This window comes from Bos mutus, chromosome 15 (genome assembly GCF_027580195.1).
Source record: "Bos mutus isolate GX-2022 chromosome 15, NWIPB_WYAK_1.1, whole genome shotgun sequence".
Taxonomy (NCBI): Eukaryota; Metazoa; Chordata; class Mammalia; order Artiodactyla; family Bovidae; genus Bos; species Bos mutus.
This window is the reverse complement of record NC_091631.1, coordinates 78,465,960-78,487,374: the sequence shown is the minus strand read 5'-3', so window position 1 is coordinate 78,487,374 and position 21,415 is coordinate 78,465,960. Positions and strand designations below refer to the sequence as shown.

The following is a 21,415-nucleotide window of genomic DNA, read 5'->3' as shown; positions in this document are numbered from 1 at the left end:
GTCTGTGCCCTCAGATCTCATTTAAAACTGCTCCCATACCATGTTGTCTGTTCTCTGACGTCTCCTTTACCTTGTGGTTGTCAATTTGTAATTTATCTGTCTTTCTGATTGTCAGCTCTTCTGTGTATCTCATTGTTATTACCTCCTAGACCCTAGCCCAGGACCCAGATAGGGGAAATGAGCAGAAGTATAGCAGAGATTTTGAACTTGGAATCAGACAACCCAGGATGCAAGCCTTAATTTTTCTGAATACTCCTTTTTCTATCTAGTAGGGTTCAGAGACATAGCTACATTTTAATCATTTAAAATTATACAAACTGTATCTTCTGAACTCAATATAAAGTCTACTTTCTATGAAAATAACTATATTTTCTGGTTCTACTGATGGTTAACCACTTAAATGAGGATTTCTTCAGTAAATCTCTGAGGAGGCAAAGAGAAAAAGATACAGTTCCTCTATTGGTAGAGCCATGGAATGGATGTTACAAGGAGATTTTCTGTAATCCTACAGGTTGAGTCATGTTCTTAGCACCAGCTCTAATTCTATGCTCTTAATTGCTCTTGAGCTATTTTTTCCTCTTTCTCTTTTACTTCTGCTGTGCGCTTTGTTTCAAACCAGATCCTCACAAAGTGAAAGAGGATAATTAAGCCTGATATTTAAGCCTTTTTATTAATTTACATTTTATAGAGAGAGGAATGATGACTAGTTTTTTTTCTTATAGCAATACCAAATAAAAATTTTGTAAAGTTATTTCTAGAAAGCATTACTAGATCTGCAACTTATTTTCACAGGATATAAGTAATAGCTATCATTGATACACTTTGAAAAATGCTTTAATAAGACCTTTTTTTTTTTTGAATTACCAATGAAGCCATTGGTTTTGAGCACCAGAAAAAAATTCTTTTCTCATATTAATTTTACATCGACTTTTATTTTATAAAGTTCATGCCATGATAAAGACAAATTCTAGTAATTACAATTGAAAATTCAGCTTGCAGTCGAGGGAACCAAGGAAGGTTTGTGGTGTTTGAAATATGATGATCATACATCTTTGAAGAAGAAACTATTTGCAATGGAATAAACATGTTAGATCATAATGTAAAGGTCAGATCCTGGGCAATCAGTCAGATTATTTTTAAAAATCACATTAAGGATACCATAAAAGCCTGACATTAAGGGCAGAAGAGTAATATGTAATCTAAATTGTGAGATGAGAAAGACCCTACCATTTATTCTATACCTGAAAGTTTAATTGCTAAGTGAAAGATCTTAGCAGCAAGTGAGTTCGGAAGAGCGTGTGGATCCTCAGCGTGGGTTTGATGGTTCATCCTGAGCTTACTTCTGCCTCAGCTTTTCCTTATTTATTTTTGGCTGTGCTGGGTCTTCGCTGCCGCACACAGGCTTTCTTTAGTTGCAGGGAGCGGGGGCTACCCTTCATGTGGTGCATGGGCTTCTCATTTCAGTGGCTTCTCTCGTTGTGGAGCACAGGCTCCAGGCACGTGGACTCAGTAGTTGTGGCTCATGGGCTCAGTCGTTGTAGTGCATGGACTTAGGTGCTTCCTTGTAAGATCTGCCCCGACCAAGGACTGAACCCGTGGCCCCCGCACTGGCCGGTGGGTTCTCAACCCCCAGACCACCTCTAGGAAGCCCTACCTCAACCTTTCTATCCAGCGTAACAACTATTTACCTCAGCCTCTCCTATTAGACTGAACTTTCTTAGATACGGGCACTTTGCTCTTTTCATCTTTTTTTTTTTTCACTTTTTTTTTAATTGAAGGATAATTGCTTTACAGAATTTCGTGGTTTTCTGTTATATATCAACAAGAATCAGCCATACACTCATGTCCCCTCCCTCCCGAAACTCCTTCCCACCTCCCTCCCCATCTCACCCTTCTAAGTTGTCACAGAGCCCCTGTTTGAGTTCCCTGAGTCATACAGCAAATTCCCATTGGCTGTATATTTTACATATGATATTTTAAGTTTCCATGTTACTCTCTCCATAAATCACACCCTCACCCTCCTCCCATCCCCCTGTGTCCATAGGTCTGTTCTCTATGTCTGTTTCTCAACTGCTGCCCTGAAAATAAATTCATCAGTACCGTATTTCTAGATTTCATATATATGCATCAGTATACAATACTCACATTTCTCTTTCTGACTTACTTCACTCTGTATAATAGGCTCTATAGAGGTTTGTTGACATCATTAGAACTGAATCAAATGGGTTCCTTTTATGGCTGAGTAATAGTCCATTGTGTTTATGTACTACAGCTTCTTTGTCCATTCATCTGTCGATGGACATCTAGGTTGCTTCCATGTTCTAGCTACTGTAAATAGTGCTGCAATGAACATTGGGGCACATGTGTCTTTTTCAATTTTGGTTTCTTCAGGGTGTATCTCTTCATCTTTTAAACCATGCCTAGCATGGTACCTAGCATAGAGCAGGCTCTTACTAAATACTTAATGAATCTATATATGAAAACATCAATAGAGTGTTTTTAAAGACAAAAAACTCCAAACATTCATACAACTAAAGCAGAGCTGTTCATCATCACTCCTTGAAAATGGAACTGTCTCTCACAAACACAACTGGCTGTGTCCTGCAGAAGTACAGGGTGTAACTTATAAAGCCAGTAGTTTTATTTCCTTTCCAACGGCCTCCTTACATGTAACCAAAACCTGTCACCCAGGTCACATTGGTTCAGTTGGCTGATGAGACCAATAACCCATCTCTGACAGTGACAATAGTAAGGGACCTGTTAGATGTAAAGATTGCCTGCATTGTTCTATACATCACTCTCTTTTTTTCTGAGTATAAATGGTATTTATAAAATAATATAAAAACATATAAATAAGGTAAAAAAATCACCACAATCTTTCTATTAACTTTTTGGTGTTTCCTTTACATTTTTAAAATAATTGAAGTTTAATTTTATCAGTTTTGTGTCTGGACTACATCATTCTGAGAGCATTTTCCATGTTACTATATTTTTCTCAAAAACATCCCTTTTAATAGCTGCATATATTTTGCCTTAAGGAATACCATACTACAGTGTATTTTTCACTGCAATAAATAATGCTTGATGGAATCATCTTTTACATAAATATTTTAAGCCTTTTTATATAGAAATATGATATAATGCACTTACATGTATCCATTAGCCAGGTCCAATCCATTTCCCTTCCTCTGGTCCAAATTGTTTTAAGGCAAATTCTAGACATTCTATTATGATGTAATTTACTTTTATTTATGAAATAAATTATTCCATATATTCTATGTATTTACATATATTATGTTTTTATAATAATACATATTGTTAGAGTATAATATATACTCAATTTTAAAATCAAATATCCAATCAGTTGTTCAAGCATACCAAATTTTATGGCACTTCATTTATTGTACTTTGCATATACTGTGTTTTTTTTTACAAATTGAAGTTCTGTGCCAATGCTGTATCAGGCAAGTCTATCAATGCTGTCCTTCCAACAGCATATGCTTCTTTTGTGTCTCTGTTATATTTTGCTAACTCTCACATTTCAAACTTTTTCATCATTATTATATTTGTTATGGTGATCTGGCATCAGTGATCTTTGATGTTACTATTGTCATTGTTTTGGGGTGCTATAAACCATGCACACAGATGGCAAAACTTATTGATAAACATGGGTTCTGACTGCTTCACCAATCAGCCCTTCCCCATCACTCTCTCTCTCCTTGGGCCTCCCTATTTCCTGAGACATAGCAATATTGAAATTAGGCCAATTATAAGCCTCTAAGTGTGCAAGTGACAGGAAAAGTCACACATTTCTTCTTTAAAAGCTAGAAATAATTAAGCTTAGTGAGGGAGGCTGAAAGCTAGGCCTCTTGCACCAAAGAGTTAGCCACATTGTGAATGCAAAGGAAAAGTTCTTGAAGGAAATTAAAAGTGCTACTCCAGTGAACACACAGAGATGGTTAAGAGAAACAGTCTTATTGCTGATATGGAGAAAGTTTTAGTGGTCTGGACAGAAGATCAAACCAGCTGCCACATTCTCTTAAGCCAAAGCCTAATCCAGAGCAAAGTTTAACTCTCTTCAATGCTCTGAAGGCTGAGAGAGGTAAGGAAGCTGCAGAAGAAAAGTCTCATAGCAGAGGCTGATTCATAAGGTTTAAGGCAAGAAACTATCTCCATAACATAAAAGTACAAGTGCTAGTGTAGAAGCTGCAGGAAGTTATCCAGAAGATCTAGCTACGATAGTTACTGAAGGTGGCACCATTAAATAACAGATTTTCAATGTAGATGAAACAGCCTAATATTGGAAGAAGATGCCATCTAGGAATTTCATAGCTAGAGAGGAGAAGTCAATGCCTGACTTCAAAGCTTTAAAGGACAGGGGATAATGCAGCTGGTAACTTGAAGTGAATGCCCATTTACCATTCCTAGGGCCCTTAATAATTATGCCAAATCTACTTTGCCTGCTCTCTACAAATGGAACAAGTTCAGGATGATAGCACATTTATTTACAACATGCTTTACTGAATGTCTTAAGTCCACTGCTGAGATTCTGCTGCTCAAAAAAAAAAAACAGATTCCTTTCAGAATATGACAGCTCATTGACAAGGCACCTGGTCACCCAAGAGCTCTGATGAGGATATACAATAAGATTAGTGTTACTTTCATGCCTGCTAACACAAGGTCCATTCTGCAGCCCATGGATCAAGGAGTAGTTTTGACTGAAAGTGAAGCGACTCCTTGTGACCCCATGGACTGTAGGCCACCAGGCTCCTCTGTCCATGGGATTCTCCAGGCAAGAATACTGGAGTGTGTTGCCATTTCATTTTCCAAAGGACCTTCCTGACCCAGGGATAGAATTCCAGTCTTCCACACTGGTGGTAGATTCTTTACCGTCTGAGTCATCAGGGGTTCCAGTTTTGATTATCAAGTCTTATTACTTAAGAAACATCACTTTATAAGACTATAGCTGTCATAGTGATTCCTCTGATGGATCTGGGCAAAATCTATTGAAAACCTTCTGGAATGAACTCACTATCCTCGACGTCATTAAGGACATTCAGGATTCATGGGAAGAGGCCAAAATATCAACATGAACAGGAGTTTGGAAGTTCACTCCAGCCTTCATGGATGACTTTGAGGGGTCCAAGGCTTCGGTGGCAGCTGTACCCGCAGATGTGACGGAAATAGCAAGAAAACTGAAAGTGGAGCCTGGAGATATGTCTGAATTGCTGTGATATCGTGATACAGATTTAATGGATGAAACGTTGCTTCCTATGGGTGAGCAAAAGAAAGTGGTTTCTTGAGCTAGAATCTACTTCTGGTGAAGATGTTGTGAAGATTGTTGAAATGACAACAAAGGATTTAGAATATTAAATCAGCTAAGTTGAGAAAGCAGCATCAGGATTTGAGAGGACTGACTCTAATTTTGAAAGAAGTTCTATGTGGGTTAAATGCTGTCAAACAGCACTGCATGCTACAAAGAAATTGCTCCTGAAAGGAAGAGTCGATCAATGGAGCAAACTTCACTAGTCTTATTTTAAGAAATTGCCACAACAACTACCCCGACTTTGAGCAGCTGCAACACTGATCAGTCAGCAGCTATCAACATCAAGGCAAGACCCTCCACCAAAAAAAAAAAGACTGACAACTTGTTAAAGGCTCAGATGACAGTTAGCATTTTTTAACAATGAAGTATTTTTAAATTAAGGAATGTACTTTTTAAAGACATAATTCAGTTGCGCACTTAATAGACTACAGTATAGTGTAAACATAACTTTTACATGCACTGGGAAACCAAAAAATTCATGTGACTCACTTTATTATGGTATTCGTTTTATTGCAGTGGTCTGGAACTGAATCCACAATATTTCTGAGGTATGTCTGTTGATTCCCAGGTGGTGCTAGTGGTAAAGAACCCACCTGCCAATACAGGAGTCAAAAAACAGGGGTTTGACCCCTGGGTTACAAAGATCCCCTGGAAGAGGACATGGTAACCCACTCCAGGATTCTCGCCTGGAGAATCCTCACGGACAGAGGAGCCTGGTAGGCTACAGTCCATGGAGTTGCAAAGAGTCAAACACTACTGAAGTGGCTTAGCACACATGCTCACATGTCTGTACATAAATCTTTTATCACATTTCTGATTCCCTCCTTGGGATAGAATGTTAAAAAATGGAATTCTGGGTAAAGATGAAAGCTCTTGATGGATTATGATATCTCGCCAGATTGCTTTGCTGAAAACATTCATCCATCTTCACTCCCATGAGCAACAGGAGAGCCCCATTTTCCTTCACCCTAACCAACACCCAGTCATTGAACTGATAGTTTGAAATGCATTCTGAAAGAATCCTCTTCACCCAGAAGTTAACGGTGAGGTCTTTGGAGTCAGTCAAGGCTGAGATTCAATCCTTAGCCTGTGTAGCCCCATGATATGTGAGTCAGTCTCTGAACATCTGCTTCCTCATTCAGTAGATAAAAATACATACCACATAGTGTTTTGTGATGATTAGATGTAATAATATTTATAAAGTGCTTAGCGTGGTCCTGGCAAATAGTTTAAAAAAATGCCTATTTTAGACTAAAAATCCCATGAGGTCATGTCTATTGTGGGTGGTTGTTTGTTGTTATTGCTGTTGTTTTGCCTTCACTTAGTGTCCAGTGAGGACCTAGCACTCAATAACCCATGCCTGAGGGCTCAGATGAGGAAGGGTGAGGAGTACAGCCCTGATGGGTCTCCAGTCAGTCTCTCTGACAGCAGAAGGGAGGTGACCCTTGTACTGCGGAGCCTCAGGCCCTCCAGCTTACTCTGGCCCTGACCAAGCCTGCAGCTGCTCGTCACTGATCCTGGAGGCTGTTCATCTGCAGATTCAGAGCAGCAAGGTCCTCACTGTATGAATGACAGAAGCTCTGTAGAGAAAGGGATATTGCCAGAAGTTTTACCAAGAACATGAAGGGTGTTTTCTCTGTCAGAGGCTGGGGAAGTTTATGGCCAGTGGCCTATGTCCTTGCCCTCAAGGACACCACCCAGCTCTGGGGGACAGTGCAGGGACCCACCAGAGTTTTTCAAGCATGCTGCCTGGCCCCAGATTCACTTCATGGGAGTTTGGACCTCACCAATACCTGTAATACAACCCCTGACTTGGATGCTGTGGCTTCAGCTAGTAGGGAGAGTGCAGCTTCTTCCCTGATGCTGGTGAACAGGCTGGTGTGAGAAGAGAAGTCCCAGTTGCTCTGTGCCCCTGTGTACTGAGTCCCAGAGAGAGGCATCCTCTGTATAGCTGGAACAGGGCACAGGGCCAGCCGGATGCAGGCCAGTCAGTCTGTGAGGACTGGAGGTGTGGCTTGGCCTTTCTCACAGACCTCTAGTCCAAAGCATTCTGCTAGGACCAGGGATGCCTGGGGCTCCTGTGGCATTTCTGCTGAACATCACCACCTATGTGAAGGCCTAGCTCCTGCCTACCTTCCATTCTAGAATTTAACTCTCTCTCTACCTCGTCTTTGGAATGCTCATGGGTGGTTCAGAGAAATGATGGCTCCTTTTTTTTCCTGATAAGTACTTATCTTTTTTCAAGGAGGAGCTTGTCTAATTGACTTGCCTGAAAAATGCAGTGACTTTGTATTAGTAATACATGGTCTATTTTCTTAATGAAAAGTCAATATCCCCTTCCTAACATCATACATAAAAATAAGCTCAAAATGGATTAAAGACTTAAATGTAAGGTCAGAAACTATAAAGCTCTTAGAGGAAAACATAGGCAGTACATCCTTTGACATACATCACAGCAAGATCCTCTGTGACCCACCTCCTAGAGTAATGGAAATAAAAACAAAAATAAACAAATGGGATATAATTAAACTTCAATGCTTTTGCACAGCAGAGGAAACTATAAGATTAAAACACAATGCTCAGAAGAGAGAAAATAATTGCAAATGAAACAACTGACAAAGGACTAATCTCCAGAATATATAAGCAGTTCATACAGCTCAGTATCAGGGGAAAAAAAAACAGCCTTATCAAAAAATGGGCAGAAGACCCTAAATAGACATTTCTCCAAAGAATACATACAGATGGCAAATAAATGCATGAAAAGATGCTCAACATCACTCATTATTAGAGACATGCAAATCAAAACTAGAATGAGGTATTGTCTCACACCAGTCAGAATGGTCATCATCAAAAAATATACAAACAATAAATGCTGGAGAGGATATGGAAAAAAGGTAGCCCTCCTACACTGTTGGTAGGAATGTAAATTGATATAGCCATTATGGAAAACAGTATGGAAAATCCTTTAAAAATAGGCATAAATCTACCATTATGACCCAGCAATCCCACTACTGGGATATATCCTGAAAAAGCCATGACAGAAAAAGACACATGTACCTTCAGTATTCATAGCAGCATGGTTTACAATCGCCAAGAAATGGAAGCAGCCTAGATGTCCATCAACAGATGTATGGATGAAGAAGATGTGGTACATATATACAATGGAATATTACTCAACCATAAAAAAGAATGAACTTGAGTCAGTTCTGATGAGGTAGATGAATCTAGAGCCTGTTATATAGAGAAGAAAGGCAGAAAGAGAAAAACAAATATAGTATACTAACACATATATATGAAATCTAGAAAAGTGATACTGATGAACCTATTTGCAGGGAAGAAATGGAGATGAAAATGAAGAGAATGGACTTGTGGACACAGTCAGGGATGGAGAGAGAGAGACGAATGGAGAAAGCAGCACTGACATATATACACTATCAGGTGTAAGAGGGACTGCTGGTGAGAAGTTGCTGTGTAGCACAGGGAGCCAGCCTGATGCTCTGTGATGATCTGGAGTGATGAGATGTGGGGAGGGGAGGGAGGCTAAGGAGGGAGGGGATGTATTGCATAATTATGGCTGATATGTGTATGGCAGAAACCAACACAACATTGTAAAAATTCAAAAATATATTTGAAAAAAAGTCTGTGTTCCACTGAATCCTCAAGGCTAGGGCAGTAGCCTCAGTGCTATCTATCTGTAACTGGAGTAATTAAACATGTCCTGAAGCCAAATATAAATATATATATACATACACATATATATGTGTGTGTGTATCAAATGAATAAAACAAATTCTATTTTGTCAGTTAAAAATGACATGTCCCTTAAGGTTAATTTAATTACTAATAATGTCCTGGGCTTATTAGCTATTTGCATTTCCTATCTATCACTTTAAAATGCATGTCCTCAGGCCATTCAACAAGGGAATTTGTTAGCTTTTACCAAGTCTTTAAAATGTAACCACACTTTATATTCAAAAAGTTCATGTCTAAGAATTTATCTTAAAGAAACAAAGTATATTCACAAATACATATATATTTATTATATTAATTATTTATTTCCAATTTTTTTATAATCAGAAAAAAATAATCAATGTGATTTGGGGAGAAAACCAAAAAATAGAAAAATTTCCATAGGAAATTATTAAATAATTTTAGTTGCTGGACACATTAAACCTAACTGAATTAATCCTGACAATCCCAGTGGTCACCGATTCTATAATCTATTATCTATTATAGATTTTATCTGACCCAACTGGACACCATTTACTTTTCAATTTTCACAAGAACTTGGTCAATGAGTCACCCATATTTACTGCTCATTGTTTAATATGAATCCTTGTAACCATTTGAAAAGTCTCTCTCCACGGGAAAGCTCTCCTCTGGGTGTTTACTCTGTCTGGGCCAGTCACCAACATGAGATCCAGCTCACAGTTTCCTTTGTACTTTGCCCTTCTTTTTTATATAATCTCTGTTCAAAGATGCACCAGGATTTGAGACTACTGTTTTAGGTTGTTAAGTCAGGACATGCCTCAGTTTCATGGGAGGCAGTGTGGTCATGCAGAAAGAACAAGATATGGATTCGGATTTAAATCTCAGCTCTACATTTACTAGCTGTGTGATCTTGTTCAGTTGCTAAATCATGCCTCACTCCATGTGTGACCCCATGGATTGCAGCACTCCAGTCTTCCCTGTCCACCATCTTCCAGAGTTTGCTCAAACTCATGTGCATTGACTTGATGATGTCTTCCTGTTGTCCCCTTCTCCTCCTGCCTTCAATCTTTCCCAGCATCAGGATCTTTTCCAATGAGTCAGATCTTCACATCAGGTGGCCAAAGTATTGGAGCTTCAGCTTCAGCATCAGTCCTTCCAAGGAATATTCAGGACTGATTTCCTTTAGTATTGACAGGTTTGATCTCCTTGCTGTCCAAGGGACTCTCAAGAGTCTTCTCCAACACTACAGTTCAAAAATTTCAATTCTTCATTGCTCAGTTTCCTTATACTCTAACTCTCACATCCATACATGACTACCAGAAAAACCATGGTTTTGACTATTCAGACCTTTATCAGAAAAGTGATACCTCTGCTTTTTAATATGCTGTTTAGGTTTTTCATAGCTTTTCTTCCAAGGAGTTAAGTGTCTTTTAATTTCATGGCTGCAGTCAATGTCTGCAGTGATTTTGGAGCTCAAGAAAATAAAATCACTGTCACTGTTTCCATTGCTTCCCCATCTATTTGCCATTGAAATGATGGGACTGGGTGTCACTATCTTCGTTTTTGAATGCTGAATTTTGTCAGCTTTTTCACTCTCTTTCAACTTTATCAGAACTCTTTAGTTCTTCTTGGGTTTTTGGCATTAGGGTGGTGTCATCTGCATATCTGAGACTGTTTATGTTTCTCCTGGTAATCTTGATTCTAGCTTGTTTGATTCATCCATCCCAGCATTTCACATGATGCATATAAGTTAAATAAGCAGGGTGACAACATACAGCCTTGATGTATTCCTTTCCCAATTTTAAGCCAGTCTGTTGTTCCATGTCCAGTTCTAACTGTTGCTTCTTGACCTGGATACAGGTTTCCCTGTAGGCAGGTAAGGTGGTTTGGTATTTTCATCTCTTTAAGGATGTTCCCGTTTGTTGTGATCTTATGCTCTTTAAAAAGGGTAATAATTCCTACTTTTTAGTGTTATGAGAATAATGAGCGGGCATATACACACCTGGAAGCCTGGTGGCTCAGACGATACAGTTTGCCTGCAGTTCAGGAGACCGGGCTTTGATCCCTGGGTTGGGAAGATCCCCTGGAGAAAGGAATGGCTACCTACTCCAGTATTCTTGCTTGGAGAATTCCATGGACAGAGAAGCCTGGCAGGTTACAATCCATGGGGTTAAAAAGAATTGGACACAACTGACCGAGTAACACTTTCATACACAGTTGGGCCTGGCAGGGAAGGGCAACTCAATGAACATCACTCTCCTTCATCGTCCACCGCTCCTCATTCCCTGGTGTGACCCCTGGGGAGAAGGGACCCCTGCAGAATACAAGGGGATGTCACGTAGGGAGTGGACATGAAGACGGAAGGAAACCAACAGCTGGAGAGACAGAGGGGGTTGGATAGTGAGGGTCAGAACTGGCAGAAAGCCTGGACTGGCTGTTTTGTAAATGAACAAAGGGTCTCGGGAGAGGAGGGTAATCCACCTGGCTTACACAGCTTGGAAGAAAGGAAGGTAGGTGAGGTTGGGGCATGGGAATCATTACTACTCTCTCCTGACAGGCTAGGTCACCAACAGGCAAAGGAACATTAGGCCAGGTAAACAAGGTTGGTAACATTTCAGGTAAGAAACAGAAAAATAACAGCAAGAATAGGATATTTTCTTAATGTCACAAACATTAGCTAGCTCTTAGCAACCCAAATTGGTTTCTTTGACTATCAAAGGAAATGTCAAGTCTGGGAATAAGATCAAAGTTTGAATTAAATAAACTACAATCGATAACAGTTAAGAATTATAACCAACCATGTAGAACAGGGAACTATATTCAATGTCCTGAGATAAACCATAATGGAAAAGAATAAAGAAAAAAGAATGTGTGTGTGTGTGTGTATATGAATCACTTTACTGTACAGGAGAAGTTAACGTAACATTGTAAATCAACTATATTTCAATTAAAAAATTATAACCAAACTGAAACTACAGAAGTATTTTTGCTAAAAACTTATATTAACTCACAAGCAGTATATATGATTATAAAATTTACTTGAAAATTTATGGAGCCAAGAATTACCAAGATATTTTTGGGGAAATAAAAAACAAAGAGGGAAGGCATGTTCTAGTAGATGAAAAGCTCATTATAAAAGTATAGTAATGAATTTGAAACAGAGTAATGGAACCGAATAAAAAGGTCAGAAATAAATCCACATATGTATATGTGGTCTGTTAATTAATGACTACGAGAGCTCTGCACTGCAGGGGAAAATGACAAGTGATATCAACAAATGGTGTTGGGGCAAGGGCGTCTCCATGTGGAGTAGAATGAAATGATTCAGACCACACATAAAAATAAATGCCCAGCTGGACTGTAGAGTTACATGTCAAAGACAAATCAGATAAACTTTTGGGAGATAACACAGATGAACCTCCAGATCCTAAGATCTTAGGATAGAGAAATAAGACACAAAAACGTTAATCACTGATAAACTGAACTTTGTTGAAATGAAGAACTTCTTTTCAACAAAACATCACTTACAGAATGAAAGGGTAAGCCATTGGAGAGAATTTTCAATACATACACACAATAAAGAAATTATATAAAACACACATCTCAGAAATCAGTTTAAAAAAAAAGCAGAATACTCACTCAAAAATGGGCAAAATATTTGAATACATATATTACAAAAGACATCAAAATTGTGAAAAAAATATGCATGTATGTTTCTTAACATCATTAGTTATCAGAAAAATGAAAATAAAAACAGAAGACAGTACTACATATCCATCAGAATGACTAAAATGAGAAAGGGTGAAAATATCAAGTATTTTATAAGGACATGGACCATGCTATGTGGCTGGTGGGAGTGGGAACTGCTATAAGCAATGAAAAAGTAGGGAAATGCTGCAACATGGCTGTAGCTCAGATATCACATTGTGAAAAAGAAGTTATACACAATAAAAGGTACACACTGTATGAGCCCATTTGAATGAAGTTATCATTTGCTAAATTTATAAAATTTGGAGAAGAAGCTAAAATTTTATGTTCCTTGTCTGTACTTTGAAGTTTTTTGATATATTTACACTGGAGACCAGTGCACTTAGATAAGACAAAAAACATTAAAGGCATAAAAACTGAAACAAGACCTAAAAATATCTTCATTGGCAGATCACATAAAATTACACCTGAAAAAGCCAAATGTATCAAAGATAAAACAAATTTAAGTGATAGGATTCATCAAATTAGCAGGATATAAAATTATTATACAAAAACAAATAGATTCATATATAAAAATAATACCAAGTTATAAGATATAATGGAGGAGAAAAACTATAATCACAGTACCAGCATGACAAGATGAAATAATACTGATGATTAGATTTTTAGTGTTCAAAACCTCTATGAAGAACATTTTAAACATTTTTAAGACGCATAAAATAAACTTGAATAAATGTTAGTCTTTGTTCTTAGATAGGATATCCTTAAAAGATATCAGTTCTTCCTAATTTGTAAATTTAATAAAATTCTAAAAAAATATACCAAAACAGTTTTTGTTGCTGTTGAAGCTACAAAAGTGATACTTAAATTACTTTGGAAAAACAAACACAAAATACCTAGGAAAACATTGAAAATGAAAAGCTATGAGGGGTAATGAGCCCTATTACATTCAGCTCAGTTCAGTCAGTCGTGTCTGACTCTCTGCAATCCCACGGACTGCAGCACGCCAGCCCTCCCTGTCTATCAGCAACTCCAGGAGCCTGCTCAAACTCATGTCCATTGAGTCAGTGATGCCATCCCACCATCTCATCCTCTGTCGTTTCCTCCTCCTCCTGCCCTCAATCTTTCCCAGAATCAGGGTCTTTTCTAATGAGTCAGCTCTTCGCATGAGGTGGCCAAAGAAATGGAGTTTCAGCTTCAACATCAGTCTTTCCAATGAACACCCAGGACTGATCTCCTTTAGGATGGACTGGTTGGATCTCCTTGCAGTCCAAGGGACTCTCAAGAGTCTTCTCCAACACCACAGTTCAAAAGCATCAATTCTTCAGCACTCCGCTTTCTTCACAGTCCAACTCTCACATCCATACACGACTACTGGAAAAACCATAGCTTTGACTATATGGACCTTTGTGGGAAAAGTAATGTCTCTATTTTTTAATATGCTGTCTGGGTAGGTCATAGCTTTTCTTCCAAGAAACAAGCATCTTTTAATTTCATGTCTGCAGTCATTTTGGAGCCCAAGAAAATAAGTCTGTCACTGTTTCCATTGTTTCCCAATCTATTGCCATGAAGTGATGGGACAGATGCCATGATCTTAGTTTTTTGAATACTGAGTTCTAAGCCAGGTTTTCACTCTCCTCTTTCACCTTCATCAAGAGACTCTTTAGTTCCTCTTCACTTTCTGCCATAAGTGTGGTGTCATCTGCATATTTGAGGTTATTGATATTTCTCCCAGCAATCTTGATTCCAGCTTGTTCTTCATCCAGTCCAGCATTTCGTGTGATGTACTCCGCATATAAGTTAAATAAGCAGGGTGACAATATACAACCTTGATGTACTCCCTTCCCTATTTGGAACAACTCTGTTGTTCCATGTTTGGTTCTAATTCTTGCTTCTTGACCTGCATACAGATTTCTCAGGAGGCAGGTAAGGTGGTGGTCTCGTATTCCCATCTCTTGAAGAATTTTCCACGCTTTGTTGTGATCTACACAGTCAAAGGCTTTGGCATAATCAATAAAGCAAAAGTAGATGTTTTCCTGGAATTCTCTTGCTTTTTCAATGATCCAACAGATGTTGGCAATTTGATCTCTGATTCCTATGCCTTTTCTAAATCCAGCTTGAATATCAGGAAGTTCACAGTTCATGTACTGTTAAAGCCTGGCTTGGAGAATTTTGAGCATTACTTTGCTAGCATGTGAGATGAATGCAATTGTGCAGTAGTTTGAATAGTCTTTGGCATTGCCTTTCTTTGGGACTGGAATGAAAACTGACCTTTTCCAGTCCTGTGGCCACTGCCAGTTTTTCAAATTTGCTGGCATATTGAGTGCAGCACTTTCACAGCATCATCTTTTAGGATTTGAAATAGCTCAGCTGGAATTTCATCACCTCCACTAGCTTTGTTCATAGTGATGCTTCCTAAGGCCCACTTAACTCCTCACTTCAGGATGTCTGGCTCCAGGTTGAGTGATCACACCATCATGGTTACCTAGGTCATGATCTTTTTTGTACAGTTCTATTCTTGCCACCTCTTCTTAATATATTCTGCTTCTATTAGTCCATATGATTCTGTCCAATTTACTGTGGCCATCTTTCTATGAAATGTTCCTTTGGTATCTCTAATTTTCTTGAAGAGATCTCTAGTCTTTAATACTACACATTAAAACATACTATACAGCCTTCATATTTAAACTTTGTGCTATTGGTGCATGAAGAGCACCAACGGAAGGGAACAAACTTGAGAAATAGACCATACAACATATGGGAACCTAGCCCATCACTGGGGCAAAGAGGCAGCTTTAATAAATGATGGACAGACAACTGGAGAGTCATTTGTAAAAGAGAAAATTAAATCTATTCTTTACAACTTTACACAAGAGCAAACTCTAAGTGGATCAGAGATCTAAATGTGGACAAATGAAACTAAGAGCACAAAAAGAAAGTAATGCATTATAGACAAAGGGCTAATATCCTTAACATAAAAGTATTTTTACTAATTGGTGGGGGTGGAAGAACTAAAGATCTCAGGAAAAGGGGTTAAATACATGAACAAGCAATATACCAAAGATGGCCCTGAAATATATATTTACAGGTTCATAACAGAAATGCAAACTAAAATTATATGGAGATGCTCATCCACTAGATTGGCAAAAAAATCAAAAGCTTGACAATAAATTCTAATGGTGAGGCTATGGAGAAATAGGCTGTCTCACATATCTTTGGCAGAAATACAAAACAGAGTAACCTCTATGGAGGGAATTTGGTGGTATTTAGCAAAACTACACAAACATTTACTGTTTTACCCAGCAATTCCACCTTCCAGGAATTTACTCTGAAGATACACATCCATAAATAAGAAAATACTAACAATGTTAACATTGCAGAAATGTTTATATAATTGCAAATACTGGAGCTACTTAAATACCCAAATACAGGAAAATGATAGAATAAACCACTGTATTTAAACTCAAGGGAGTACTATGCAGCTATGAAAAACAGAAAAATCTATATAAATTGTTTGGTGTAATTTTCAGGATATATTGTTTGGTGGGGGGCAGGGAGAGAATATATAGCATACAACTTTTTGCATAAGAAAAATGGAGAAATTAAAATACACAAATTCATTTTTAGCCAAAATAAATACAGAAAAGATAAACAATGAAATTGTTTACTTACAATAGAGCAGAGAAAGGGATGTGGGAGGGAAGAGAACAACATTTGAGGGCACACTAAAATACACTGAAGTATTAAGGGGCAAAGAAGCATTTCCCCTTGCAATCTACTCTCCAAAGACTGCAAAAAAAATTACACATAAGTGTACATGTTCATGTTTGTATATGAATATATGTATGGATCCCCGGTGGCTCAGAGGTTAAAACCTCTGCCTGCAATGTGGGAGACCTGGGTTCAATCCCTGGGTCAGGAAGATCCTCTGGAGAAGGAAATGGCATGGAACATACACACATAGAGAATACTTTTTTTAATGATGAAAAGTTAAAAATTGGTGAATCTGAGTAAAAGGTAAAAAGTTCTCTATTATCCCTGCACATTTTCCATAAATTTGATATTATTTCAAAATTAAAAGTTTAAAAAATGTAACCTGGTTTCAAAGCACTACTGAAAAGCTCAGAAATCAAGACTAGAATGATGAGCTGCTGGGTGCTTTCAGGTATGTCTATGACAGATGGTTAGATGTCATTTCACAAGTCCTATTTCTAGACTATCAAGACCTACAGGCAAAACAAAACAAAAGACCATCAGATACGCAATTGTGCCTCTCATTCTACTAGGCAATGCCTTTTCACCTCAAGCAACACTTGCTCAAAGTCCAGATACATCCCATAATCAGTTCAAATGCAATTATAGGTAGACCGAAGTTAGTTTTATAAGCTTACAGATGAGAAAATACTGATTTTTAAACATAACAAAAACGAAACACTTGAAATGAGGTACTGTGATCAAGGGCACTCAAGTGCTAGTGTTGGGTGGCTGTACATGATTCATAAGCACTGCTGTAGCTCTAACAGGCAGAACAGAGCAGCCTGGGCCAAACAGCCTAATATCCATCGTGCTTCTTTTGGCTAATTAACTATTATGTGCAATCACTGGTCAAGAGCCCTTTGAATCCTGCTTTACCACTTATGACATCAAGGCACACAGATTAAATATTCTTTTATTTGACCCAAATTATTAGAGTGATAACACTTAAATTACACATTGGAAAGCACTGCAATTATCTCTCAAAAAAAACAGACAATGGTGGCTTAAATTAAAAGAGTTTGAGAAACAAGATACATAAAACTCAGGATATCAAAGTAAATACTAAGGTGAACATATACCTTGACACAGAGACTGTTCAACCATTTTTGTTAGTAGTCATGTCAAAAGCAATTAGAGAAATATGTACCTAAACTGTTGAGAGGTTGTTTGGGGAGAAGATTATGGGGAAATACATGTTTTGATAAAGATTTCAATGTCTGAATTTTGAAGAATATGCATTGCCTGTATGATTTAAATAGCTAAAATCAGATTTAGCTATCAGTCACAGAACAGATATACAAATGTGCTTGGCAAGAGAAAGCTATATGAACTGACTTCATAGAGACCTATCTAAACTGCTAGTATTTTGAGACCTAGTTATTAAACATTAAGTTCAGAAATATTAAAAGGGAATAAGATAAGCAAATGATGAAATGCAGACATTTTTCATTCAAAAATATGGAAGCTCTTTTGACTCAAAAAAACCAAATCTTTATTCTATAACAAATGAGCTTAAAAAAAAAATAATAATTAGCTTTAAAAAGCCATAAAACAGTGTGACAAATGTATAAGGAATACAAAAAAGGACAACAGATTACACTGGGGGAAAGTTATTTTTAAATACAGTACACTTCAACAGAAAAATTTTACAATGGGAAACTTTTTAATTCCATTTTTCTAATAAAGACTTTTCTCTCTTTATTAAAATATAAAACATTTTCTTCTTGAACCTTTATATGTAAAATTTATTGAACTGACAATTTCCTTAGTAACACAGGCTGAGCCAGGTGAAATATGCCAAGCAATTTACATATAAAATTAGAAAGCTAATTTTGGTTTTAACTGCATAGGTTCAGTATTATTGCATAGGTTCCAAACTTACTGCAAAACTACACTGAGTAAATTTTAAATTTGGAAGCACCACCTTGTGGCGAAAGAACGAACTTCTCAATGGCAGGGGTCAAGATGGGGTTTCCTAGAGAGGACACCAGTGCTCCTGAGGCACTGGTGAAATTCTATTTTCTGACCTGTACAGAATGCCATGAGGCTCACTTTATCATTATTTGTTTAACTACATGACTTTTCTGTTACTGTATTTCATAATTTTAAACATTTATGAAAACCATATCCAATATGTACCCAAATTGGAAGTCTGAATGCCTGAATTTCCTAAGTACCACTTTTATTTCCTAGAATTATAAATGTACTATTATATTTTTGATATAAAATGCCAGAAAAAAGATATTCTTTGGTAAATGATGAAAGAAGTTTTCCCCTCAGAATGTTTTCACTGATGCTTTCTCTCAGCCTCTGAGGAAACTGCAGGGGTTCTGCAGTTATCACCTCTACACATCTATCCCAACTCGAAAAATCATCCAAAAAGCCCTAGATTTTACTGCATCAATATACAATAAAAAGGATATGTGGCATACTTAACTATAGAGCAAAATTCATCAAAAATGTCTTTCTTTCCTACTTTACTTACTATAGCTGCTGCTGCTGCTGCAGCTAAGTCGCTTCAGTCGTGTCTGACTGTGTGTGACCCCATGGACAGCAGCCCACCAGGCTCCTCTATCCACAGGATTCTCCAGGCAAGAATACTGGAGTGGGGTGCCATTTCCTTCTCCATACTTACTACAGGGTTGGCCCCAAAGTTCATTTGGGTTTTTTGTAACATTTCATGGAAAACCCCAACACTTTTGGGCCAACCAATATACAGGAAGTGACATGCTATTCACAAAATGACCTGAATTAGCTGGGGAGAATTCACCTTCTCTCCCTGCCTGAGTTACTTTTCACAGGAGCTAAATGCATCCCATTTAGTACCTCTTTCATACCATAGAGCAGTTTGCAGAGAGGAAGTCCTTACTCTTTTTCTCAGGAACCTGTCAGGTTTAATTAATGACCATGTCCCTTACTATGACTCTCACCTGAACACATCTGATTGGCAGGTGAGAAGAGTCATTGGCTGAGTCTTCCTAGAGACTGTCTCCCAAACCAGCTTCCATCCCACCGTGGAAAGCATCTCATCTTTGCTTCATTCAAATACTGGGAATATTAAAGATGGGAGTAGATGTGCTGGAGAGTATTTCACAGGACAAGGCCTTCTGCTGAGGCTTTGGTGCTACCTACTAAAATAATCCTATACTCAAATGAAGTACAGAAAATATTTTTAAAGAAACCAGGGCTACATTGCAATTCTTGACTTGGGTCCTTGCAAAGGGCTATGATATACAGGCCAGCCACTAAGCTAATGTTGTCTTTTGGAGTTTGATACATTCTAGGTTTGAATATACCAAAGATCAGGGCTATTGCTCCATCTAGTGTTTGTTTCTACCTATGAAGAAATGTCATAATGTCTTGCACCACCAAGATCTGTAACTTCCTTTAGGAGTTTGAATAAATAGCTGCATTGTAAGATGAAAACAACACTCCAACGGGGTCTTTTAACAGTCTTAAAAAGGAAAATGGGATTACTGAACTTAAATCTGAAGAGGTCAAATTCTTTGGTCCTAAGAAGTAGTAAGAGCCATTTTCTCCTTTCTTACTTACAAGTAAGAAAAAGTAACAGAAGCTGCTTCTCTAAGATTTTGGAATTGCCCATGCTCAATGTTAAGATAAAATATTAATAGTGAGGAATCTTGGCACTGATATTCCATAGAAGTGATACTTCATTGTTAATCTAATATAACCATAAGGCTCAATTGGCCAGTCTATCTAAAAAAAAAAAAAAAAGATTCAATATTTCTAAGAAAATATGGTTAAACTATTTTAACCCTTTCCTCTTAGAAATAGATAAGGAAGAGACAGAAACTTTAATAATGGAAAATAATGCAGGAAATTACTACCAGTCAATGGAAGCACAATCTTTTAGAATCTTTGCTACAACTGGAATAAGAAATGATAATTATGACAGACTTTATTGTTTGATACCAACTTTTATCGAGTTGTTCAAAGTACAGGATATATGTAATCATTCAAAGTCTCTGGCTGATACCTTCACAAGCATTAGAAAAGGAACATATATTGAAAAAGAACACATATTGAGTAACAAACAGTGAGCTTAGGCACTGTTCATATAAACTGTTTTACGTGCAGGAAATCCAGGATGTCTAGAAATTACTAAAATTATAAAAAAAGGGGTAAAGCTCTTTTCCTCAACTCTGGCTAAATGTCATCACCTTAAAATACTGACACAGTGTTTGATTATAAAGCAGAAATGTACAATGGTAGATTTATTTTAGTCCTTATTCAAGAATGATATTTACACAAAGCTCTCACTCAGTATAAATAAAACTATTGTATGTCATATAACCTTCTAAGTTTTATAGAGCATTTATAATACAGGTAACATTAACACCAGATTGAAAAATAAGGAGAACCAAGGCTACTCTATGTGTCCTTGAACTGGGAAGTTTCTCAGACAGTGGAGTCATGGTCAGGAAATGATACTAAAAAACATAAATTTTTATACATTAGTTTCTCCATCTCTGTGTAAGCAAGAATGATTCAAATTCTTCAGTTAACTGCAATACTCAAAAAATCTTCAACTGGTAAACTCTTAGTCTGCAATGTTTCAGTTTTTCCCGAATCTTAAAAACTTCAAACTGCCATTAAATATATTATCTTCTGTTTCTTCTTAAACAACTAAGGTTCATAAAAGGATCGTCATCGTCCTAAAACGACATCCAAATGTAAAATTAGTGACTGTTCCATGCTTCACTGAGATAAAACAGAAGTGCTTACGGGCAAACAATGCCAGTAAGAGCCATCTTCTCTTTTCACATCGGGTATGCTTTCGTGTTTCTATTTCCTTCATAAATATAAATTGTCAGTTTTTTTTTCTCTTTCTCCCTTCCTTAGTAGCCATTTCACTGTTAAAATAAATAAGCTCAACTGAATTTTTAGCAAGCAT

General features: G+C 37.5%; 1 protein-coding gene across 2 annotated transcripts in view; it reads right to left on the bottom strand.

Annotated features, from left to right (window-relative positions):
- Positions 1–13,698: 13,698 nt before the first annotated feature.
- The window catches only part of MRE11 (MRE11 homolog, double strand break repair nuclease), a 77,636-nt gene continuing 69,919 nt past the window's right edge, over positions 13,699–21,415 (bottom strand). For both annotated transcript variants that reach the window (XM_005906922.3, XM_070384360.1), the window contains exon 20: positions 13,699–21,176. In XM_005906922.3, coding sequence (XP_005906984.1) covers positions 21,123–21,176 — 54 coding nt within the window. In that variant the 3' untranslated portion in view covers positions 13,699–21,122. The remainder of the gene's footprint in view (positions 21,177–21,415) is intronic.